At 36.4% G+C, this 20,924-nt stretch overlaps 2 protein-coding genes and 1 long non-coding RNA gene across 10 annotated transcripts; all 3 read left to right on the top strand.

Annotated features, from left to right (window-relative positions):
* The first annotated feature begins 158 nt into the window (after positions 1 to 158).
* LOC147910959 (uncharacterized) lies at positions 159 to 2,481 on the top strand. Its single transcript, XR_015544023.1, has 3 exons — positions 159 to 1,185; positions 1,275 to 1,716; positions 2,322 to 2,481. It is a non-coding gene; the product is annotated as an uncharacterized LOC147910959 (long non-coding RNA).
* A 34-nt stretch (positions 2,482 to 2,515) lies between these two features.
* LOC105146013 (interference hedgehog) lies at positions 2,516 to 12,891 on the top strand. 7 transcript variants are annotated; one of them, XM_011056004.2, is made up of 7 exons: positions 2,516 to 2,899; positions 6,425 to 6,502; positions 6,584 to 6,847; positions 7,181 to 8,179; positions 9,218 to 10,042; positions 10,367 to 10,485; positions 11,057 to 12,891. In XM_011056004.2, exons 1-7 carry the CDS (start codon positions 2,827 to 2,829, stop codon positions 11,228 to 11,230), a joined length of 2,532 nt encoding a protein of 843 aa, XP_011054306.1. In that variant the 5' UTR covers positions 2,516 to 2,826; the 3' UTR covers positions 11,231 to 12,891. The 7 variants fall into 7 exon arrangements, with proteins under 7 accessions (XP_011054306.1, XP_011054303.1, XP_011054313.1 ...); XM_011056001.2 differs by having other exon boundaries at positions 9,215 to 10,042; XM_011056011.2 differs by having other exon boundaries at positions 9,215 to 10,042; positions 10,367 to 10,495; positions 11,057 to 11,193.
* A 901-nt stretch (positions 12,892 to 13,792) lies between these two features.
* On the top strand, positions 13,793 to 18,954 carry LOC105146012 (uncharacterized). Of its 2 annotated transcripts, none has more exons than XM_011055997.2 (9): positions 13,793 to 14,117; positions 14,221 to 15,537; positions 15,712 to 15,802; positions 15,884 to 16,854; positions 16,931 to 17,108; positions 17,584 to 17,730; positions 17,929 to 18,226; positions 18,404 to 18,662; positions 18,724 to 18,954. In XM_011055997.2, exons 2-9 carry the CDS (start codon positions 14,281 to 14,283, stop codon positions 18,790 to 18,792), a joined length of 3,270 nt encoding a protein of 1,089 aa, XP_011054299.2. In that variant the 5' UTR covers positions 13,793 to 14,117; positions 14,221 to 14,280; the 3' UTR covers positions 18,793 to 18,954. The 2 variants fall into 2 exon arrangements, with proteins under 2 accessions (XP_011054299.2, XP_087273031.1); XM_087416905.1 differs by having other exon boundaries at positions 13,829 to 14,117; positions 17,587 to 17,730.
* The last annotated feature ends 1,970 nt before the right edge of the window (positions 18,955 to 20,924 follow it).

The following is a 20,924-nucleotide window of genomic DNA, read 5'->3' as shown; positions in this document are numbered from 1 at the left end:
GCAAATTACTTTTATTAATTTTTAATTTATTATTATTTAAATCCGTACGTCACTAAATCAAGCGCGCGCGCTGCGTCACGTGACAGCAAGTACCAATCCGAATGAGACTAAAAAAGTCCTAGTTTTTAAACGGCGACTGTACTCAATTATATCTCTCTCTTCTTCTCGCGAACGCCGCGTACATCTCTATCTCGTTTTCGAAGAGGTGTAGAAAGTGCAATGAAACCCCGCGCGACTCCGAAAGTTCATAAGTTTGAAGAAGTTTTTCACCTCTTTTCTTTTTTCTCTTCAACATCTAATCTGTTTCATTTCAAATTCAAAAAGTATAATGAACGTGATGCAGCTTATGCAAGGAACGGATCCTGTATCAGCTACGATCAGTACGCGCTTTGAGTACTTATATAGGATGTATTCCGTTTTACGCATGATGTGCATAATGCATCATTTATCCTTGTTTAATATTCGGTAAACAAGAAGGATAAATGATGCATCATGCGTAAAACGAAATGCACCCATAATCATCATTCTGTCTTCATCGTTCGTTAGACATAAAACAAACATAAAAGCATCGAAAGCTTTGAAAGTGTCCAAACCGAACGCAAGTCGCAGCATTACGGCTGATTATGGAGCGACGGCCGAGTCGGCCCAGGCTGGCCCGGCTGGCCGTGTCGTCACTATTACCACCACCACGTCGCCGTCGGCGCGGCGCGACGGCATCCCTGATCCCTCCACCACGAGTGGAGTCCACCGCCGCGGTTCAAAACCTGTCGGTCTGCATTCCAGTGTCGCCGCCGGTGAACGCCGAGCAGCAGCCGCCAAGAGCGGTAAGCGTGGTTTCGGTCTCGTCCGTTTCGTCGTCAAGCGCGTCCCGTTCCGTTTTGCCAACGCGTTTTTGATCGCTGCCTTGGCGTCACGTTTGTTGAATTCACGCCAACTGCGCGAACATGAAATAGACGAGGGTGAACCGGGTCGTCGCGCACGCGGAGGAAGCGGGAAAGCAACGTCCCGTGAAAGAGGAATACTCCAGAAAGAAGTACGCTAGTCTGCACCGGCCACGTCTCTGTAGTCTGTGGTGCATCTATCCAGAATTACATCTCGTGAGTCGGCGAGCGACGCGCGGGGCGCGAGAATATCCTCTCTTTCGGCGTCGACTTCGGTCGGCGTGCGGCCGGATTGAGAAAAAGGGTAAGCTTCTGTTTTTCTCTCTCTCTTTCTATCTCTCTCTTTCTCTGTGTCTCCCTCTTTCCTCTTTCTCTCTCTCTTTCTTTCTCCAGACGGATGATCTCGACTCCGGTGCGGATCGATCGATCGCGCGATCGTGAACCCGGTCGGTCCTCCGCTCGAAACCGCTCGCGTCCGATCGTTTTGATCGCTCCGTATCCGGAAAGGGACCACCAACACCGGATCACCACGCTCGGAGATTTCCGTTTCCACGGGAGAGAATTATACAGCCCGGACACCAGATCCGGATCTTCCCGTCCGCATTGCATTACGCTCTCGGTATTTAGAGTGGGTACACACGCTCGTTCTATTTGCATTGACTACATGCGAGACGAGGTGCGCAACCTCGGAGGGAGAAGGAGAAAAGAAGCGAAGAGAAGTGTGGAAGAGATACGGTTGGGAGAGACGGGCCCTGAGAGCGTTTTCTTCCGCGTCGAATTAACTTCATTCGCACATATTGTTTAGTCTCCTTCTATAAGACCCGGTTTCACCAATGTAAGACTTGATGATTAACTTCAATCTCGGTTTAACTTGCTATTTATCTTCTTCTAATTCTCAGAATTAGAAATGCTGAAATTAGAAATTCTGACAATTAGAAAAAGATAAAAGAGTAAATTGAACTGAGATTAATTTTACATTGGTGAAATCGAATCTGAGACCGATATTCGATTCTTATATTTGAGATTGCTTAAGTACAGTTTTAAGATATCATAAGCCAATCAGTTGTATTAGTATCTTAAGAAAATCTTAATCTATTTATTACTTAAGAGAATCTTAAAATTAGAACGGATAAATCCGGATCTACAATGGATGTTTTAAGCTTTAAGCCATAAGAAATTCACCAATTACAATCGAATGTGAGGAGAATAATTAATCATTATTCGTCCATTTCTTATGGCTTAGAGCTTAAAAATTTATTGTAGATCCGGGCTAATGAATATTACCTTAAAATCTTGAATTCTGTCTCTTCACACATCCTAGAAACGTAATACGGAAGAGAACAAGAAGGGAAGTAATGATGATTTAATCGCGAAATTTAATTCACGTATATGTGAAGAAGGATTTCAAATCCATCTTTCTTAAGCGGTTTGCTTTTGTAGCCTCTCCGAGCTTGGAGCAAGATTTGCGCATATCGAAAGAGCGAAGAAAGAAGGAAGGGAAAAAAAAGAGAGAAACAGGTGCCGAGGAAACGCAGATAGGAAGTGTGTAAAAGAGATCCGACGAAACAAGTGTATTCAGGCGTTGTAGGATGAAGGGGAATCAAGATATCACGCAGGAGAGTACGGGAGTAACTGAAAGGAAGACCTCTCATTCGTTATCATCTGGCTCTGCCAGCGTACAGCATTCGCTCCGAAACATCCCTCGGCGTCCTTTCTTTTTATTCTTATTAATCTCACCTGTTTTCGACGGCGATTCTCGCCGTCTTCTCTCGATTCCATTAAGTGCACTGCGAGACAAATGAGGGACGTGGAGATGAAATTCGGATTCGCCAACTTTATCGTAAACTCGTTCTCTCTCGCTCGACCGCGCATCGTTCTCAGGTAAAAATGCAAAGTCAACACTTTTTGATCGGATGATTGTTGAATCGAAAGATCCACGAGTGTTATGGGAGATACGATCTGTCTGAATCAGCACGAGCTAGAAGCTCTATCAACTTCTTCGAAAATCTTGGAGAAACGTGAGTTACTTTTACATCTCTTAAATGGTAATCTAATACAGTGGTAAACTAATGCATTTCCCCACTTGCTCCAAAATTCCCTTTCTCACTTTCAGAGCTGCTCCTCACTTGTTAACGAGGCAGAGAACCCGTCCTTGCCGCCGTCGTGATCGCGATCCCTGATCCACGATCCCATAAACGCACCGCGAGAGACGGTCCTTCACTGGAATACTAATGACACGGATAGTCATTTATGGCACGGCCACGGCATTCCGTGTAGAACAGGAAGGAGCCCGTCGTGAGGATCAGAGCATTTTCAGGGTGAAAGATCTCTCGAAGTGTCAAATTTTTTGGCGGTTTTCACAGAACTAAAGAATTATTTTTGATCGACGAGTCTCGGTCATCTCTTCTCGCTTCCATAAATCACGTCGAATTGAATATTATTAATAATATTCAAGATATAACAATTAAGACAATTTGACTCGTGTCGATTGAAGGCCTACGTAAAAATCTTTCACGATATTTATGAATTTCCGATTATGATATCCGAGATTAAGCAATCACTCGATATTTAAGAAATACATTTACTAGTAACGTATTTTAATTGCTAACTAATGGCTGTAGTAGAAAAAGCGGCTTAATGAACGCTTTGCGCTGATTGGATTATACTTTTAGATCTAAATTGAGACAGAACTATTTTCCTCCAGATCTAAAAATATAATTCAATAAATACAAAGTGCTTATTAAACTGTTTATTTTTTTTTTCTCTTAAACGCAGTCATTGTCTGCGATTATTTTTCTTTTTCTAAATTAATCTCTATATATAATCGTAATATTTTCTCTTCTCTGTTATGCTTCGTAAATTTTGCAGCGTACGCGACATACTGCCGGTCTGTTCAACGCACCGCGACGATTAAGTCATCGTTAATACGAAGGCGCGCATCGGACGGATTAGGTGCAATTACGAGTCCCGATTGCGCGTGCAAACCCATCGGTGCGTGCACGCGTCTCGCGTTGGTACGTCATATATACGTGCCAAGAGGGGCGCGGAGTGGACAACCACTGCTTTGGAATTCGGCTTCTTTATTTTTACGAGAGGTAACATCGGAAACCAACCTCTTTGCGGGCCCTTCTCACCTGTTACATACCGCCGCCATTTATGTTACCATTTAACCAGAAGTTAAGAGTCTCTTTCGTACATAAAACACAGCGGGCTGCCGTCCCGCCGATCTACCAGCATACATTCAAATTGTCTTCTTCCTTTTTCCTTTCTTCCCTCATTACCCTCTTTTTTCTCTTATCTTTCTATCTTTCTCTGTTTTTCTTTCTCAAGTTTATACTCATTCGAAATGATAAATTTGAGATTTGAGGTATACTTAAATTTCTCGTTATCCTGCTTTATTTCTTTCTCCCTCATTCGTTTACTTTACTTTATCTGATTTCTCTTCCTACGTATTGAAGTATACAAACAAAAGGAACGTGGGGATATTGTGTACAATTTAAAAATTTTCATAAAATTACATTATATAACGCTAGAAATGAATACTCAAAGCTCTTTAATTACTATATTTTACTATTTTTAGCAACAGACTAAAAAAGAATTTCTAAATGAGATTAATATGTTAATAATTTTTTCTCAATCGGCGTCAATTTCTATTTTCACGCACACCAGATAGCTATTTAATTAAAGATTCAAAATTAGTATTCTGAAGTCTTCTATTAAATTGAATCAAAGAGACACGTCAATTACATATTAATCACTTGGTGTGTTTAATATTATATTAGTGCTGAAAAAATGAAAAAGACTGAACTAATTAAATAATAGTTATTGTGCATTTTAATCACGGATTCGAAGGAAATATCCTTCGTTCATCAAATATCTTAATATCGTCTCCGGAATCGAGGCGCACTCTCGTTCACCAGATTTTTCTGCCATTGGGAAAAGTCAACGCGATAATTTCAGATACATTAAGGTAAGCGTGTGGGTGCGTAGTACGACGTCGCGATCCGTGATGTGAATGGATATACCTACGCGCATAGCAGCATATCATAGCGCTATATAGCTCGACGAAAAAGAATTATTACCGTCGTTCTTCGCCATCGCGGGCGTGCTGCGTGCGAGTGTATGCTTTTCTGATGGCCTCGCGCGAGAGAGCACCGTGGGTGTAAAACGGTTCGCGCAATGAACGGCAGCTTTCGACGCCGTATATGGATATTTTCTAGACAGCCACGCGTCATCCAGCCTCACCACCGATTCCCTTTTTCTCATTATCATTACACGCAAATAAAAACTCGTTACATTTCATTGCTCGATATCATTCATCATTATGATTCGCATAAGAGTCGTTCTTTTGCTGATTCTTCCAATCGCTGAACTTATTTTCTTTTTTCTTCTTTCCCTTTTATAAAGTTTCATCAATAATTTTTTTTAATTATTACATATAATTTTTTTAATTATTACAAATAATTTTTTTTTAATTATTACATTATAAGGATTGTAAACATTGCAACGAGAAAACGTGTTTATGAAGCAGTATGTTCTTACGTATGCTTTATTTTTGTAGACAATTATTATGCGCTTTCCTAACTTCAGAATGATAAACGTGTGTTGTATTTTATTATATTGTTTATTGTATTTTATTATATTGTTATATTGTTTATTATATTGTTTTATTATATTTTATTGTATTGTACATTGTTAAATCTATGGGGGAAAATTTCACTTAATATGAATTGCACTCCTATTCAATTTTATAGTAAAACAATGATTATATTTGACACTACAGTTTGACGATATAGTGTCACGATATAGTCAAGCAAAATTTAATTATCGTTTTGGTAAAAAATAACGATATATTTAGTAGGAGCAATGGTGACTAACATTAGATTAAATTTAACTCTATAGATTTAACAGTGTAAAGCCTTAGACAAGGCCTTTACACAAGGCAACAGCGATAGGAATAGAGTACAGAAATAAGCGATATATAATTATCGCGTCTCGTTGCGCAATGCCGCGAAAGAAATAAAAGGCCTGCAATCAATCTGATCGCGTTTAGATTGTAGCATATTCTCTCATCTGCTTCAAGAGAGAGAGATTATAGTGTACCTATATAAACAAAATGAAAAATCTGAATGGTAAGCTATAAGGCGATAGATACAGAATTTCACCTCACCAGAAATTATCATTGCCCTATTCTGTGTTCCTGTATGCATTAACATATGCATTTCCGAATGTTGGATTCTTCTGTTTCTATCGTTATTTCTATCGTTATTGCTGTTGCCGTATTTAGGGCTTAAAATATTAAATTACTACAAGATAAATTATCGTTTCGTGCCTCTAGGATGAAAAATACGTTCTATTTTCTCGTGAACTCGAGCGTTCTAAACTTAAACGGTGTGCTTGCTCAGTATTAATTTTAGTAGATCTTTGCCGACACTGCGCGAGCCGCATATTTGCTTTCCCGCGGACGAAGGACCGGAAAAACAACTAGCATAACGCAAAATGCCTGGTTAACGTAATGGCACTGTCTTCTTTCGTGTTTGCAGAATGTGTCAAGATGACATCTATCTCCTATTTATGTGGCATCATTATCCTGCTTTACAGTCCGATCGCATATACATGCGGTAAGTTTCTTAGAACGGTGTTACATAAATATACTCCGAGCACTGTGTGAAGGAGGATAATAATGATGCTTTTGATAACAGAGAACGACAAGATTCCTGAGATGAATATGTCCTTTACTCGACACCCTCAACCTCTAGCAGTTCCGTTATATGATGACGTAAACTTTGAGTGTAGTCTCAACATCCCCGCGGAACGTTTCGCTTGGCATCACAGGCCTCTGGGTTCAAACAAATGGACACTATCGTCTGATACCTATAGCAATACTGGTGGTAAAACATCTCGGCTCATTGTTTCCTTTGATAACGTATTAAAGGCCGGAGATTACCGTTGTATTGCGTTCTTTGGTGAGCCTAAAAATTAATATTTTACTTTATTTAATCTGTAATCTATTTTTTATCTGCAGAAGCTATGCGTTTGCTACAGATACTCTTCGCCCTGATAAAGTGAATTACAATATTCATTAGCATTCTGATAATAGATTTGGACAGGGAGACCCGCAAAACGCATAGCTCCTATATAGAAAATTTTTGTGGAAGCCTTAAAAATTTTTTGTCTTATTTTATTTAACTATACTTTGTTTTTTACTTAACACAAGTATCAAGATTGTGTTATTTACGAGAGAGATCTTGGTTTCTACACCAAGAGATTTGTATATACTTTTTTAAATTTCTTCGCAGGTAGCAGTGGATTAGTGTCGGATCCAGCGAGACTAACGCTCGCGACGATACAGGAGTTCTCCGATAAAAACGATGTCTATATCGAGGTGGCGGAGGGTAACACCGTGCCTATTACATGTCCTGTACCATATTCCGAACCGGAAGCCATAGTACAATTTTACAAAAACGACATGCTCATCAAGGATGCAAATTTAGTGAATGGCAAAACCATGGTCATCAAGGATGTCAGATTGGCGGACAGTGGATCATACTACTGTAGCGTTAACAATTACATAACGACAGTAACATTGACGAGCAATCATAAGATCATCTTGACGGTACACGCGAACTTGACTTTCCAACCGCCGTATCTTACCAAGCTATCGCAAACGGAATATGTAGTTACGCGTGGTAAAAACGTAACGCTGGAGTGTTTCGGCGCTGGTTACCCTGTGCCACACGTTACCTGGAGTCGCCTAGGCGGTTCTTTACCATCGAAGTCTGTGAAATCGTCCAGCGGTTTGACATTGGTCCATGTTCAACCATCCGATCGCGGGGAATATGATTGTGTGTGGAGCTATGATGTCCGACAGATAAAATCGGCGATCATTTTAAGAGTGGTGGAACCACCGAGGGTCACGAGACAGCCAAGCGCGTGCAAATTCCACGAAGGCGGAAAATTGCAGCTCTCGTGTAACGTAACAGGCGAGCCGCAACCAATCGTCGAATGGCTTATCAACGGAGAGTCCTTGATGCCTAGTGAGACACAGGAGATGACAGCCTCTACTCTTCTTATATCTGAGGTCGAGAAGAAGCACGCCGGGATCGTTCAGTGCGTCGCCAGCAATGACTACGGATCGCATTCAGGATACAACCTGTTGCAAGTTCAACCACAAGAGCATATTGTCGGCGGCAAGGCCGAATCGAAACCGAACTACGGGACTGTGTCAAGACATAAGCATACTAGGGGCGGTGGTAGACGTAACAAAAATAAAGAAGCAAAGAAAAAGGGAGACGGAGGTAATTATTTGTTTTGTATTATCATTTCGTTATCATTTTATCAAATTTTATCATTTTATCAATTTTATCGTTTGGCTGAAATATCATCGATTAAGTTCCTTCAGCACGATTTTCTTTTATGAAGAATTGCAAAACTCATAATTTTTATTAAGATTAAAATTGAATGGGGTTTTAATTTTAATTGTGCTTTTTATGTGATTAATTTTAACATAGTATGGCTTTATTTGACGATTAACTTTTGGACCGAGATTTTTAATTGAATACAAAATTACATAAACAGAGAAAAATTAAAAAATTGTAGCGCAATTTCAATTATCAATTTTATTTTCAATGCTATTTTTTATATCTAATTTTTCTTTTTAATTGTGAACATAATGAATCCAATTTCCGTATTATACAGATAGCATCCAAATTGATATATTAAATATGCATGTATAAAGCAAGAAGATCGAACTTTTTTGCGTGGGGGTCCAGGGGGGCGGAGCCCCTCGTCAGAGCTCGCGAGCCTCCAAAGGCAGCAGCGCGAGCAAGCTAGTTGTTTTTATCACTTTTCCTCCGAACGATGCCTTCCCTACGTTTACCGCCCACCATTGACTCAATGGTGTAGCCTTTGGTGGATAATTCTACCGCTTCGATATATGAGCTCTAATTAGTTTGACCGTGTTCGGACATTGTCAGTACTAAAAATTTATGATATATATATATATATATATATATATATATATATATATATATATAACATGAACTGTACCGACGGTATATTTAAACACAGCCTTAACATACAAGCAAAAAACTACCATGAAAATTAATGCTCTCATTACTGGTATCCTTATGAAGATGAAAACGTACGGAACTCTCACTCAACTTGTTATTGTTATGAATTACATAATTATTAAAAAAAAGTGGTTACACTCTTAATTTTTTTTTTATATATATTACATTTTCATTTCAATAACATTTTAATTCTGTTGTTGTCTTTTATATTTTAATCAAAAGATTAATTCCTCTCTATTAAATTATTTATCCTCTTTTCAGCAGAAATCGAGTTGAATCCTCCCGATGTGCCCATCATCACGAGATTGTCTGATATCTCCGTTATGGTGCGATGGACAGTACCGAAGAACACGGGCCTGCCAATACAATTTTTCAAAGTTCAGTATCGAGAAATAGGCTCGAAGATAAGTGGTAAACAGACGAAGTGGATGACTGCCAACTCTGAGATACCGAATCATGTGCGGTCCTTCGAAGTGACCGACTTGCAGACTGAACATACCTATCGATTTAGAATCGCTGCGGTATACTCAAATAACGACAACAAGTTGAGTAAGAATTCCGTACGTTTTCATCTCCATAGAGATACCGGTATTGAGAGCACTAAAATGCCAATACCTCTATTGACTAGAATTGAAGCGTTAGGGCCACATGAGATGTTGTTGCTTTGGCAGAATCCCAACAGATCAGCAAAAATCGATGGGTTTTATATATATCATCGGGCTTCCACCTCAGCCGGTGAATATTTGAAAACCACTGTCGAGGGAAAGGATGCTTCCAACATGACCATTTCTCACTTACTACCCGATACTCCATATGAATTCAAAATTCAAAGCTTTTCTGTAGATGCGGCATCGGAATTTTCTCAAATATTGCGACATAAAACTGAAAAACTCGTTGTTGAGCATCCAGTTCAGCAAGTCGTAGCGGAAAATAAATTGAGACCGAACGAGAATAACAAGAATGTTAGTATACACGCCATAATCGGTGGAGTATTTGGAGCATCGGTCATTCTGGTCGCTCTCGCTTTCGCAGCGAGATTCCTGTACAAAAGAGCCAAGTATAAGCAAAGTCAGGAATCGCAAAGTGAAGGTATGTGTTTTGAAGAAAAAAATTGATAAAACGGAATTCTTTCATAATCTTGAATGTAGATAACATACTATATAACTGTTGTGTGTTTCGCGGGTTTTCTCCGTGTCTAGATCCATTCTTGGAATGCCAACGTTTCGTGAGTCTTGCAGTCCACTTCATCAGGGCGAGGAGCAGCTTGATACTGAACTGTAAGGCTCACGAAATGTTGGCATTCCAAGAATGGATCTAGACACGGAGAAAACCTGCGAAACACACAACAGTTATATAGAAAGCACCCATGGAAGTCTCAAGAATATTAGATAATATATTCTTTTTTTTTACAAGCAGGTAAACCAATAACAAATGGACGAGTAATAAACGGTGGAGTCACAGACTCCAAGATTAACATTACATCCAATCCGCTTGCCGGCCTCGACACATCCGAAGATATAATGCAGCCTAAGGTCAGTATTTGTAAGTAACAACATTTGCACTTTTATTTCACTGGAAGAAAGTAACGGAACTGAATTCAGTCATTTGGCATTGATCCATCGATAATGAGAAGGCATTGAATTTCGCTTTCAAGCTTTTAATTCTATAGCTGCGCTCGCTTTGGGTGCGACATACTCGACTTGTTGCTAACTTTAATCAGTCATTTACTTTCCTTCCGGAGGTCAGTACGATTCTAGACGAGCGCGGAAAAGTACACGTTAAACACATACATAAAAATTCTGTCGCTTTAACAATTGAATTAGTTTTGCATTTATTTTAAGTAAGATCTTTCAGTATTGACATTGACTTCTGCTCTCGTCTAATAAGTGTAAATCCGACATTAAATTGCCCGATATATTAAGGAGACTAGTCTTTTCTAGTTTTAGCATTGGTCGCGCGCTGCTCTTTAATTCTACTCGCTCTCTGCACTCTCTCTGGAGCCGCTTTTCTTTTGTTTTTCCGAACGCGACACACGCACGTTACCACTTACACGCTCTAGATCTGAAAAAAGAAGCGAACGAACACGCATGTTTCTAAATCCAGAGCGGACAACAATCATCGATGGAAATGACGTCGTTTCTAAACGGCCAAAACAACAATGGCAGCAACAACGGCCATAACAACGGCGACGCAGCTGGGTCTGACGTAAACGTCACGTCACATAGCGAGCCGTCGTCTCTACGTCAAGGGCCGCTACCTATCGAACAACGTTTGTGAGAATGATTGCAGCTATATCTCTGTTTTATAGACGGTAAGACCCGACCTGACCCGCATCCTCGAAGACGGACGTTTACACCGTTGATCGAACCCACGAATATATTAATGAATTTTATTTCGCGGGAAGAAACGTAAGGACTTGTCGATACGTTATCTCATTGAAAAATATAACTTATAGACTGTATTAACGTTCAGCTATTATCGCAACGATGAGACTGTTGCAAGACATTTACAGGGTGTCTTAAGTAGATATGCTCAAATGTATTCGCTACTGTAGATTGGGATTTATTTCACGCAACTTGCATGGGAAAAGATCTGCGACGTCGTAGATTTCTCGGCAAGTATGATGTATTTTTTATATTCAATATAACTCAATGTAATGATTATCGAATATAGTATTATATATAAACAGATACTTCTTTTCAAGTCTTCTGTTTATCGATACGAAGATAGTATTTCAGAAATAGTCCCATTTTATAGTGCATCGTTAGAAAGTAAAAATGATCTGTCTGCATCCTATAACATATTCTTTATCTTTCTCTTTCTTTTTATAAGAATTTTATTGATACCCTTGTCCGTGAGTGAAGATGTGAAATTAAATTAATGTACCTGCGAAGTAACTGACTTAACTGTTACACATCTACTTGACGATCGTGAACTAGTGAGCGTTGACTAATATTGTTTAGTAATTTTTTTTATCCCTTTTTGTGGTTTCTATCCCTTTACACACTTTCATAAGCGAATTATATTTTTTAAAAATTTTGTACTAAAAGTTTATGTATTTCTAACACCCGGTTGTACCAACGTTACTTTTGATTTTAAGCGAAATTTAAAACTTTCTCTATCTCATTTTAAAACCGAAAAGAGACAGGGACAAAGAGACTTTTAAGCCTCGTTTAAAATTAAAGTAATGTTGGTGCAACTGGGCCTTAAGTACATAATTTAAAGATACACAATACGTATAGTTACATTAACTATTCGCGAATGTTGAAAATAAGGTAGTGTTATTTTACGAATAGAGACTTACTAGTAATATCCTTTTTTATAAAATAATTAAGGCGTAATGTGGTTTTTTGAGTCATATATTGTTAACATTATCTTGGTGTGTATGCCTGTTATTTTTATAAGTGTTTTCCTAGCTGCAAAAGAAAGATCAAATAATTTACTTTTACTATTATATGTTATTCATGATCAATGCAATATTATACGTCATGATATCTCTGACGGTGATTTGTTATCAAAATTGTATATGTATATAAAACGTTATTTTGAGAAAAACCGTTATAATATATGGTGAGCAGGAAAAGAATATGATAAAATTATATTTTGATAATTAATATTAGTGTATGGCAGCAAAAGACAAAAATTGTAAATACGAGTGTACAAAACTTTTCTAATAAATTGTTTAAGCATTTGGCTTACGAAAATATTGCAATTCACAATCTGTGAATTAACACAATGAAGCTAGTGAAAATATACATTGTAAATATTAGGATAATACTCAAGCGACATGAATGAATATATGTGCCTTACATCTTGCCTGAGGATAATGATTACGAAAAAAATAACGATTATTTATATATTTCTGTACATGTATGCTATCATTTTTTGTGTACTTAATTTTTATAAAATAAATTATATTTAAAAAAAAATGAAAAAAATGTGAGATACACGAGCCTGTGCGAAATAAAGTTTTATCAAGCATTCCTTTTTTTATTCTGTGAGATTTTATAATTATATTTGGACATAACATGCTTTAAATATAACGATTATGCGATTAGATAAATAATCATTGATAAAATACTGTTGAAGATTCAGGGCTGGATGTTTTTCATTAAAAGAGATATTTATAGTTCCAATAATGAAATGTTAGAATTGTCTACACTCAGTAGATATCAACTAAAAATAACATAACATTTATGATATAATTCACACTCAACATTGTAACTGTTATGTAACACTATGTGTTATTGTTTGCGTTCGGCGGACCAACCGTTGAGTGCTCACTGTTATTGGTGTATTATTTTAGATCATCCAATTAGCATTTTAGATCTGGAAGAATACATCAATAGCAGCGAGCGCTCACTCAACTGTTGAGTTCGTTGAGCTATTGTCGTTTTTGTTATGATTATTATGAATTACATAATTATATACGAAAATTATCATTTTAGTGGTTATAATTTGGAATAACAACGCATATACCAGATACCAATATATTTATATTGTTGAGAGATAAAATTATATATATTTATATTATATTTAGTTAGTATGACTGGATATATAATTTCTAATTCTCAAAGAATAAAATTGCATATGTTACGTTATAAATTCAATTATCACACTTTTTTATATATAAAATTCTATTTCAATTCTATCACAAAAATTAATCATTTCTGTATACATATTGCACATATTTTTATACGTATAATATTCAATATATAGTTTATTTACGTGTGATTTCTTAAATTTTCTTGCGTATTGCGTACATATGTACATAGAATTACGAAAATAGAGTTTCGTCACGAGTTATATAAGTTCAAAATATAAATTTAATGATTTTTCTTATTTCTTCCTGCGGCCATCGAACATTTTTGAACCAAAGGACTAATCCCGCCGACACCTGTGCCTCTTCCGGCCAGCTGGACAGAGGGCGCTCGACGGTTCCGCTGCGTGGATTTAAAAGTAACCGTAAACCGCGTGTATCACGACCTCGGAGAATCTGCGAATTGTATGCGTTCGTATGTACGTGCACAACATAAATAAATAAATCGAGTGAAACATCATAGAGAATTGTCCTTCGCATGGATTTAAAAGTAACCGTAAATCGCGTATCATATATCTAAGAGAGTCTGCGGATTGTAATGTTCGTAGAATTCATCAAACTAAGGTATAAAGCAACTAGTCTGTAACTCTGCAGCTGGAAACGATTCACGAGATTCGTCAAAATAACACATCGACTTTTCTTCTGTTTTTTTTTCTCTTTTTATTAGCGACCGTGAAATCATAAACACCGGCAGATCTCAACGGCGGGACTGAGACTCGAGATCAGGATGTGCGATTTGATAGACCTGAACAGTTCGGACGTGAGGGGAGCATTAGAACCGGCAAAGTTGGCGTCGCCGTTGATCCCGGCGCCGAAGAATATCGAGTGTGACGATGGAACGAACTTGGAATTGGTGACGGAGAAGCGTGAGAGTGATGGAAACAATCCATTCGATCAAGTGTTGCACGAAACCGTCGAGTACGTCAATAAGAAGGGTGATCCCTTCGAGGTAATGTTACAACGAGCCTTAAGATCTAAAAGTTTGAGGAACGCACAATCCGTGGACTTTACAGACGACTTTACACCGAGGAAAAAGAGATATTTTAAAACGATGAACAAGACGTTTGGTATGCTCGACGAGTCGTTCAAAAGCAGGTTTGGCTTGTTCAATAGAGACAAGAAGGAAGCAAAGATCAAGACAAGAAGCGTTGGTATCGATATGAGAAACGCTGACATTTGTGACAGCGATACAGCAGATAGTGTGTGTCTCTCTAAACAGGAACATAAGATATCTATTGTTGCTTCAGACTCACTTGAGTTGTCTATCTTAAACCAGTCTGCAATGAACGACACACTGCTGGAAGGATTTCCTAAGTCCAAGGAGAGTGACAAGGTGTCACTTTTTCTAGAGAAAGATATGGCATTTGAAGAATCTGTCTTCCCTTCAAACGTCAAACATTTAAAACTGTCAGATACTCAGCGTTCGTTATCACAAGGAAAATCACCAACAGAATTACTGTATCAGAATAGAAGATCGCAATCCGTAACAGAGGACAAGAGGAAAGTCTTGCAGAGTGACAATAGCACTATATCATCCTTCCTGGACAGAGGCTTCATGGAGAGTAGAAGCGAGCAATCTGTGTTATCCAGTTTATCAAATATCTCGTCTATAACAAAATTGACTTCTGCTTCACTATCGTCGTCAATACTGTCGAATGATCCTATGAATCATGCTTTCTTGGATAACAGCTCATTGAAAATGGGTCAGGATAAGATGAGTACAACTGAAAATTCTATGGAAATGAAGCTGAAGCAGTATGACTTATCGGACTTGGCAGAAAGATTTAACAAATTGAAATGCATTATGAATAATACAACCAATATCTCGAGCATAACGGAGGAAGACTCAAATTCCATGAAAGAAGAAAATATCAAACGAATTGCAAATAATAAATTAATAGATGTCGATGTATTTGTTCCAGAACAAAATAAAGAATTTAACAGAAGCTCATCTTCCACTTGTTCTTCGGACTCTGTATTCACTGTAAGATATTTAATATTACATTTTGTATAGCATTTAGATTTATTTTATAAAAAATGTTTAAATTTGTGTTTATCATTTAGTATCTCAACATTTAAATCTAAATGAATAGTTTTACAAAAATAATTTATTTCTAAATTATTTGATATTGAAACAGAACATAAAAATTGATTACAGAATACAAGTAAAATCGATAAATCGATACTGAAAGAAGCCAAGGTACTTGCAAAGACTTTTGAGGAATTGACATCGAAAACTGATTCTGGATGTAAGTATTTTATGTATTTATTATAACACTCGCAATTAATTTAAGTTCTTAGCAGTTCTTTTATTGTTCTTTTTTTACCAGCTATAGAAGATGATTTTATTTCAAATAATACTCTGTGGATGTCAGAATTACTACCGGCATTTGAGGATGAACCTGTGGTAAATGATTTAATTGATTTACCTGTGTCGCCAGAAAGAAATTTAAAAGACATTAAAAACAGTGATACAAAGCAATCTCCTGCAAGTGTCGATAGCGCGGAAGAGAATATATTTAAAGAAATGGAATCACCATTTACCAATAGTTCTGTTGTAAAACAAAACATAACTTCGTTATTGTTGGATCTTAGAAAATTAGTTAAAGAAAGTAACCCGAAAGCTAAAAAATTACTCGATGATCTTGAAAATATTTTGGATATTAATTATAAAAATAATACAGAATTATTAGTAACTTGTTTCAATACGTCAAATAAATCACAAAGTTCTCTGAAAATATCTTCGGAAAGCATCGAAAGATTTAATAAATCAAGTACAGGTAAAAGTGAAGAAAAAGAAGATAGTAAAATATTATTTTCAGAAAAGCTTTGTAGTGATGAAAAATCGCTGCCAGACATAAATACATTGAGAGATACATCACCAGATATTGTTAGCATTGAGAAATCATTAAATATGTCTTTATCCTGTAAAGATAATAGCGAAGATTGTATGAGTACATCTAACTTATCAGAACACAGTAAACAAAAAGTAAAGAAAAGTAAAGAAAAAGATAATCAAGTAGATAAAAAGGTAGCGATAGAACTGTTGATAAATCTTAAAAAATTATTGAGTGGTCAGGCTGAAGATGCTATGACAATAAAGTTACTTAAAAATATAGGAAGAGCGTTAAATACCGCATTAAATAGCACTGAAAATGAAATGCAAGCAAATTACATTGAAAAGCAGAATATTCAACAGACTACACCTGTACGAAATCGTCAAGAATCTAGTCGTAATGTGCATTCGTCTACACTTTCGACAAAAATGGTGCATAGACGAAGCTTGGAGTCAAAATCTAAAGTGAGTAAATATTTATTTTATTTTCTACGATAAAATTTTAATTGTCTTATGCATTATTGTATTTTTGCCATTTTAGAAGATAGATAGAAGAAGTATATCCGCAATTGAGTCATCGCCCAAAAACACGCAAGTATGCAGACGTAAGAATACATCTGAATCTGAGAACCGTCAGAAACGTTTTTCAAGCGATCCCGGATTTATTAACAATTTATCAAATAAAAAACTTATGCCAGAAGCGTATAACTCAAGAAAGGGTAATTTGTATATTTATATATTTGCGCATTATTATTACATGATCATTCAGATATATAAATTATTGAATTACATTTTGAAATGTAAATAATATACATTTGTGATATATAGATGATTAAGTACTCTAAAAAATTTTAAGGGGGATTCCTCACACTAAATCAAGACGAAAATTTCATATAATTGTATTCCCGAAATGGCTTACCATTTCAAAGATACACAAGAGTTAAAAGAAATATTTTTTCCAAAAATTTCCAAAAACCACTTTAGTGTGTTATTTTGATAAAACTTTAAACATATACAAAGTTTCAACTTTAGCACCCTGTCTATTTAAAACATATGATCACACACACATAAAATTTTCGTCTTGATTATAATGTGATTTATAGTGTGAGGAATTACCTCTTAAAATCTTTTAAAGTACTTAACTATCCTGTATAGATAATCGAATTGAATTGAATTTGTTAAAATATATTTCAGCAGAAGTTGCAAAGTCTGATAGCGGAAAAGAGAAATCCATTGCTATAAGCGACGTTAAAAATAAACTGAAAAAGAGATCAGACGTAATTAATAAAAGAGGTCCTATGAAAGCAGTGCATCCTCTAGATAATATACAGAAAAGAAGAGGTAGATCTCTCTCTTTTAAACTTATTGAAATAATTCGAAGAAACTTGATTAATTGATAATATCCCTGAATGCTTATTAAATATAGAATTAATTATAAAATTAAAATACAAAAATTGATATTTTTTGTTATAACTAGCAACTAAGCATTAATGTTTTATTAACTGATAATATAATTTGCTCATTTCTACAACAATGTAGCATCATTTGGGAGACAGGCGCCATCTTCTCAAATCACTACGCCACCAAAATCCGACAAAGCTATTCCATCGGATAATAAAATAATCAGCAGCACCCCAAATTCGACGGATAATTATTACATGCCTAAGAAACCTTCAAAATCCAAACCGATAGCCTCGTCAACACCAGACGGCCAAAATAGCAAGAGTGTACCGTTGATATCCGCTAATAAAAAGCGTAACCTTTCCTGCGATATCTCGCCGGTGACTACGCATGTAAACATGTTGAACAGCGATGAACAGAAGAATAGTCCTAAAAGGTGAGAGCAAATCGATTTAAAACAATCAGGTTTTTAGTTCATTATTTATCAAAACAAAAGAAAGAAACTGATTTAAAACAATAATCGTTTCTTTAGCTTATCATTTATTTCAAAAGTAAAAAAAGAAGAAGAAAATATGAAGATAAGATGTAAGAAACGGTTTTGTTTATTTCACAGAATGTCTAAGCTGCCAACGCCGAAGAAATGTACAACACCTACGCGTCAGCAAACGGACGGTATTCCGAGGTTCCTGACGCCACCGAGGCATTATTCGTTCAATACAAATAATCTGCAATCGCCGCAGCGCTTGAACAAGAGCTTAATCAGTTTTCAGCGGTACTCCCCTGCGAATGAGAAGAATGTCGGAAAGACAATACAGCAGAGTCCGCTGAAGGAAACTAATAGAATCACACCGAAAGTTAAACCATTTAACTTGGTACGTGTGTAACATGTTTCGTACGAGTATTATCGGATCAATCTTTTACATTTATGCGCAGGTTTCCAAAATTAAGCGACATAGTATCAGCAATTTTGCCGAGAAGGAGAATAATTATGTGCGAGATTGAAGTGAAAAAAAGGAGCAAATCGAAACGACCGCGCCGTTGTGATATTGATAGTATATCGGAGCTTGCTTCATTGAAAAAATTGTCGTAAGACGTACGGTTTTTGTTTTATACTCTTGTGATAATATTTATATGTTTTATAATAAAATGTGTGATTCGACTGTTCGCGAGTCTTAAAGTAATCTCATTAGAGCGTTTTTGTACAAACATTATATGTATCCTCGAATTTATTTACGCAATTTATTTTCTTCTTACATTAGGCCTTTATTACACCTCTCTCATATGTTTGTGCATACGCTAATTATTCAATTGCTACAAGCTTATTATGAGACCTACAGTTTTAATACCGGTTCCGAACGGCGGATTTTTCGAGAGGTGTTTTTGTGGATATTCTCGGGAGATTTTCGGCCTTTTCCGAGAGGAGACACGAGCATAGATATTTTGATTTCCTACTGGGATCGATCGAACCCGGGATCTCTGGTATGATAGACCAACGTGCTGTCTGTCATGCCACGCTCGCGCTCACACACTTTATCAAAATAATTTAAAATAATAAAAAAAAAGAAGAAGAAAAAGAAGAAGTGATGCGTACCTTTTTTTAACGGTCATTTTCATAAAGCATTTTTAGAATGCTTAAAGCTTTTTAGAATGGATAAAGCCTCTCAGACCGTATAATGTTTATTTCGTTTTGATAAAAAAGAAAATATGATTTTATATTTTTGTCTATAAGCTGGCGCGTAAAAAATGTACAAGTTGCGCATCACTGGTTTAAAACAATGCAATAATGAAATCCCAGGTTTATGAAAAAATTAATGAGATTCGACGAGGCGAATTATATTATTAATTACTAAGGATATAACTCTGATAATTTTGAAAATGTTCCAATAACATGCTTTAAAAATTGATTTCCCCTTCACTTCCTCCCAGCTATGTACTTAATGATTTATTGATTGTAGCATAAAATCTAATGTTCGGATGCGTAGTGCCAATTGAAAATACTTGCTTAATATGAAAAACTGTTATACGTTTTTGTACGCGGCATTAAAAAAAAAATGTTGACATCCGTTCGCGTGGAATCCGTGATTAAAATTTAAAATTGAAAAGGTTGCGGCTGATCCGTGTGATTCGTTCCACGCATGCGCTGCCCCCTCCCCACTTTTGTACGCACGCATGCGTATGCGCGCGCAGAATCATATGATCGCCTCGGTCCTCGCCGCCTTCGGTCGACGGCGACGCCGCGGATTTCGGAAACGGCAGATGCAGCATTGTATCCGAGGCTGAATTTGTGGGCGTCACGTGCTTTCCCGAAAATTTTCTTTTTTTTGAGAACTTGGGTGAGTTAATATCGAAATTTGAAATACTGATACTCTTCTTTGACTTTCACATTCTACTTTCAACGTAATTTAAGTAGCTGCGCTGGAGAATTGACGCTCTGGTGGAGATCGCGATCGAATTCCGATCAATCTAATCATTAGTTAATTTACTACATAACGCGCATTGTAATCCGTTCATGTTCATTTCTGCTAATGTAGTATTAATCTGGTTTAACTTAGTTTTTAGCTTTCTTCAACTCTCTAAGAATAAGAAAAAAATAAAGAGTAAATTAAATCGAGACTTACCCTATAAGCGCATATTATTTGATATTATTTGATAAGTAATATTTTAGACAATATTATTTGATTAAGTAATTTTTTAGACATATTTTTAAAACATGAAATGTAACACTTGAAGAATATTGTTCTAAAATTATATAATATTAAGTAATACTCTCAAAATATTAATGGGAGGTTATATATCTATTACTGATAATATTGTATGATTATTAAAAGTAACGTAATGATTGTTAAAAGTTATTTAATGGTACTGTAATGTTGTATAAACATTAAAAAGTATTATAACAAAATTTACTTTAATTTGTAACAACTGTTACAACTGTTTAATATAAATATATGTTTAAAGACTGAAAATAATTTTGGCGCGCTTGTAGAACTGTAGAACTGGATATTCTGATACTTATTAGGTGTTGGAATTAATTCGTAGCGTTTTTTAATGAAAGAATGTTATTTATTTCACATGAGCATTAAAAAATACATTAATGAAAGTACTTCCCATCACTTGTAAAACGCTACGAATTA

The sequence above is a fragment of the Acromyrmex echinatior genome, chromosome 1 (genome assembly GCF_024713525.1).
Source record: "Acromyrmex echinatior isolate Ae372 chromosome 1, ASM2471352v2, whole genome shotgun sequence".
Taxonomy (NCBI): domain Eukaryota; kingdom Metazoa; phylum Arthropoda; class Insecta; order Hymenoptera; family Formicidae; genus Acromyrmex; species Acromyrmex echinatior.
Note: the sequence above shows the minus strand (reverse complement) of the source record. Positions and strands in the feature narration are given on the sequence as shown.

What these genes read in the sequence shown, in the direction of transcription:
- LOC105146012 (XM_011055997.2), top strand. Translation starts at nt 14,281, where the DNA reads ATGTGCGATTTGATAGACCTGAACAGTTCGGACGTGAGGGGAGCATTA. An exon ending in CTTCGGACTCTGTATTCACT is followed by an intron (nt 15,538 to 15,711) that starts GTAAGATATTTA and finishes AATTGATTACAG; the next exon opens with AATACAAGTAAAATCGATAA. An exon ending in AAGTTAAACCATTTAACTTG is followed by an intron (nt 18,663 to 18,723) that starts GTACGTGTGTAA and finishes ATTTATGCGCAG; the next exon opens with GTTTCCAAAATTAAGCGACA.
- LOC105146013 (XM_011056001.2), top strand. Translation starts at nt 2,827, where the DNA reads ATGGGAGATACGATCTGTCTGAATCAGCACGAGCTAGAAGCTCTATCA. An exon ending in TTCGAAAATCTTGGAGAAAC is followed by an intron (nt 2,900 to 6,424) that starts GTGAGTTACTTT and finishes TCGTGTTTGCAG; the next exon opens with AATGTGTCAAGATGACATCT. An exon ending in AAAGAAAAAGGGAGACGGAG is followed by an intron (nt 8,180 to 9,214) that starts GTAATTATTTGT and finishes TCCTCTTTTCAG; the next exon opens with CAGAAATCGAGTTGAATCCT.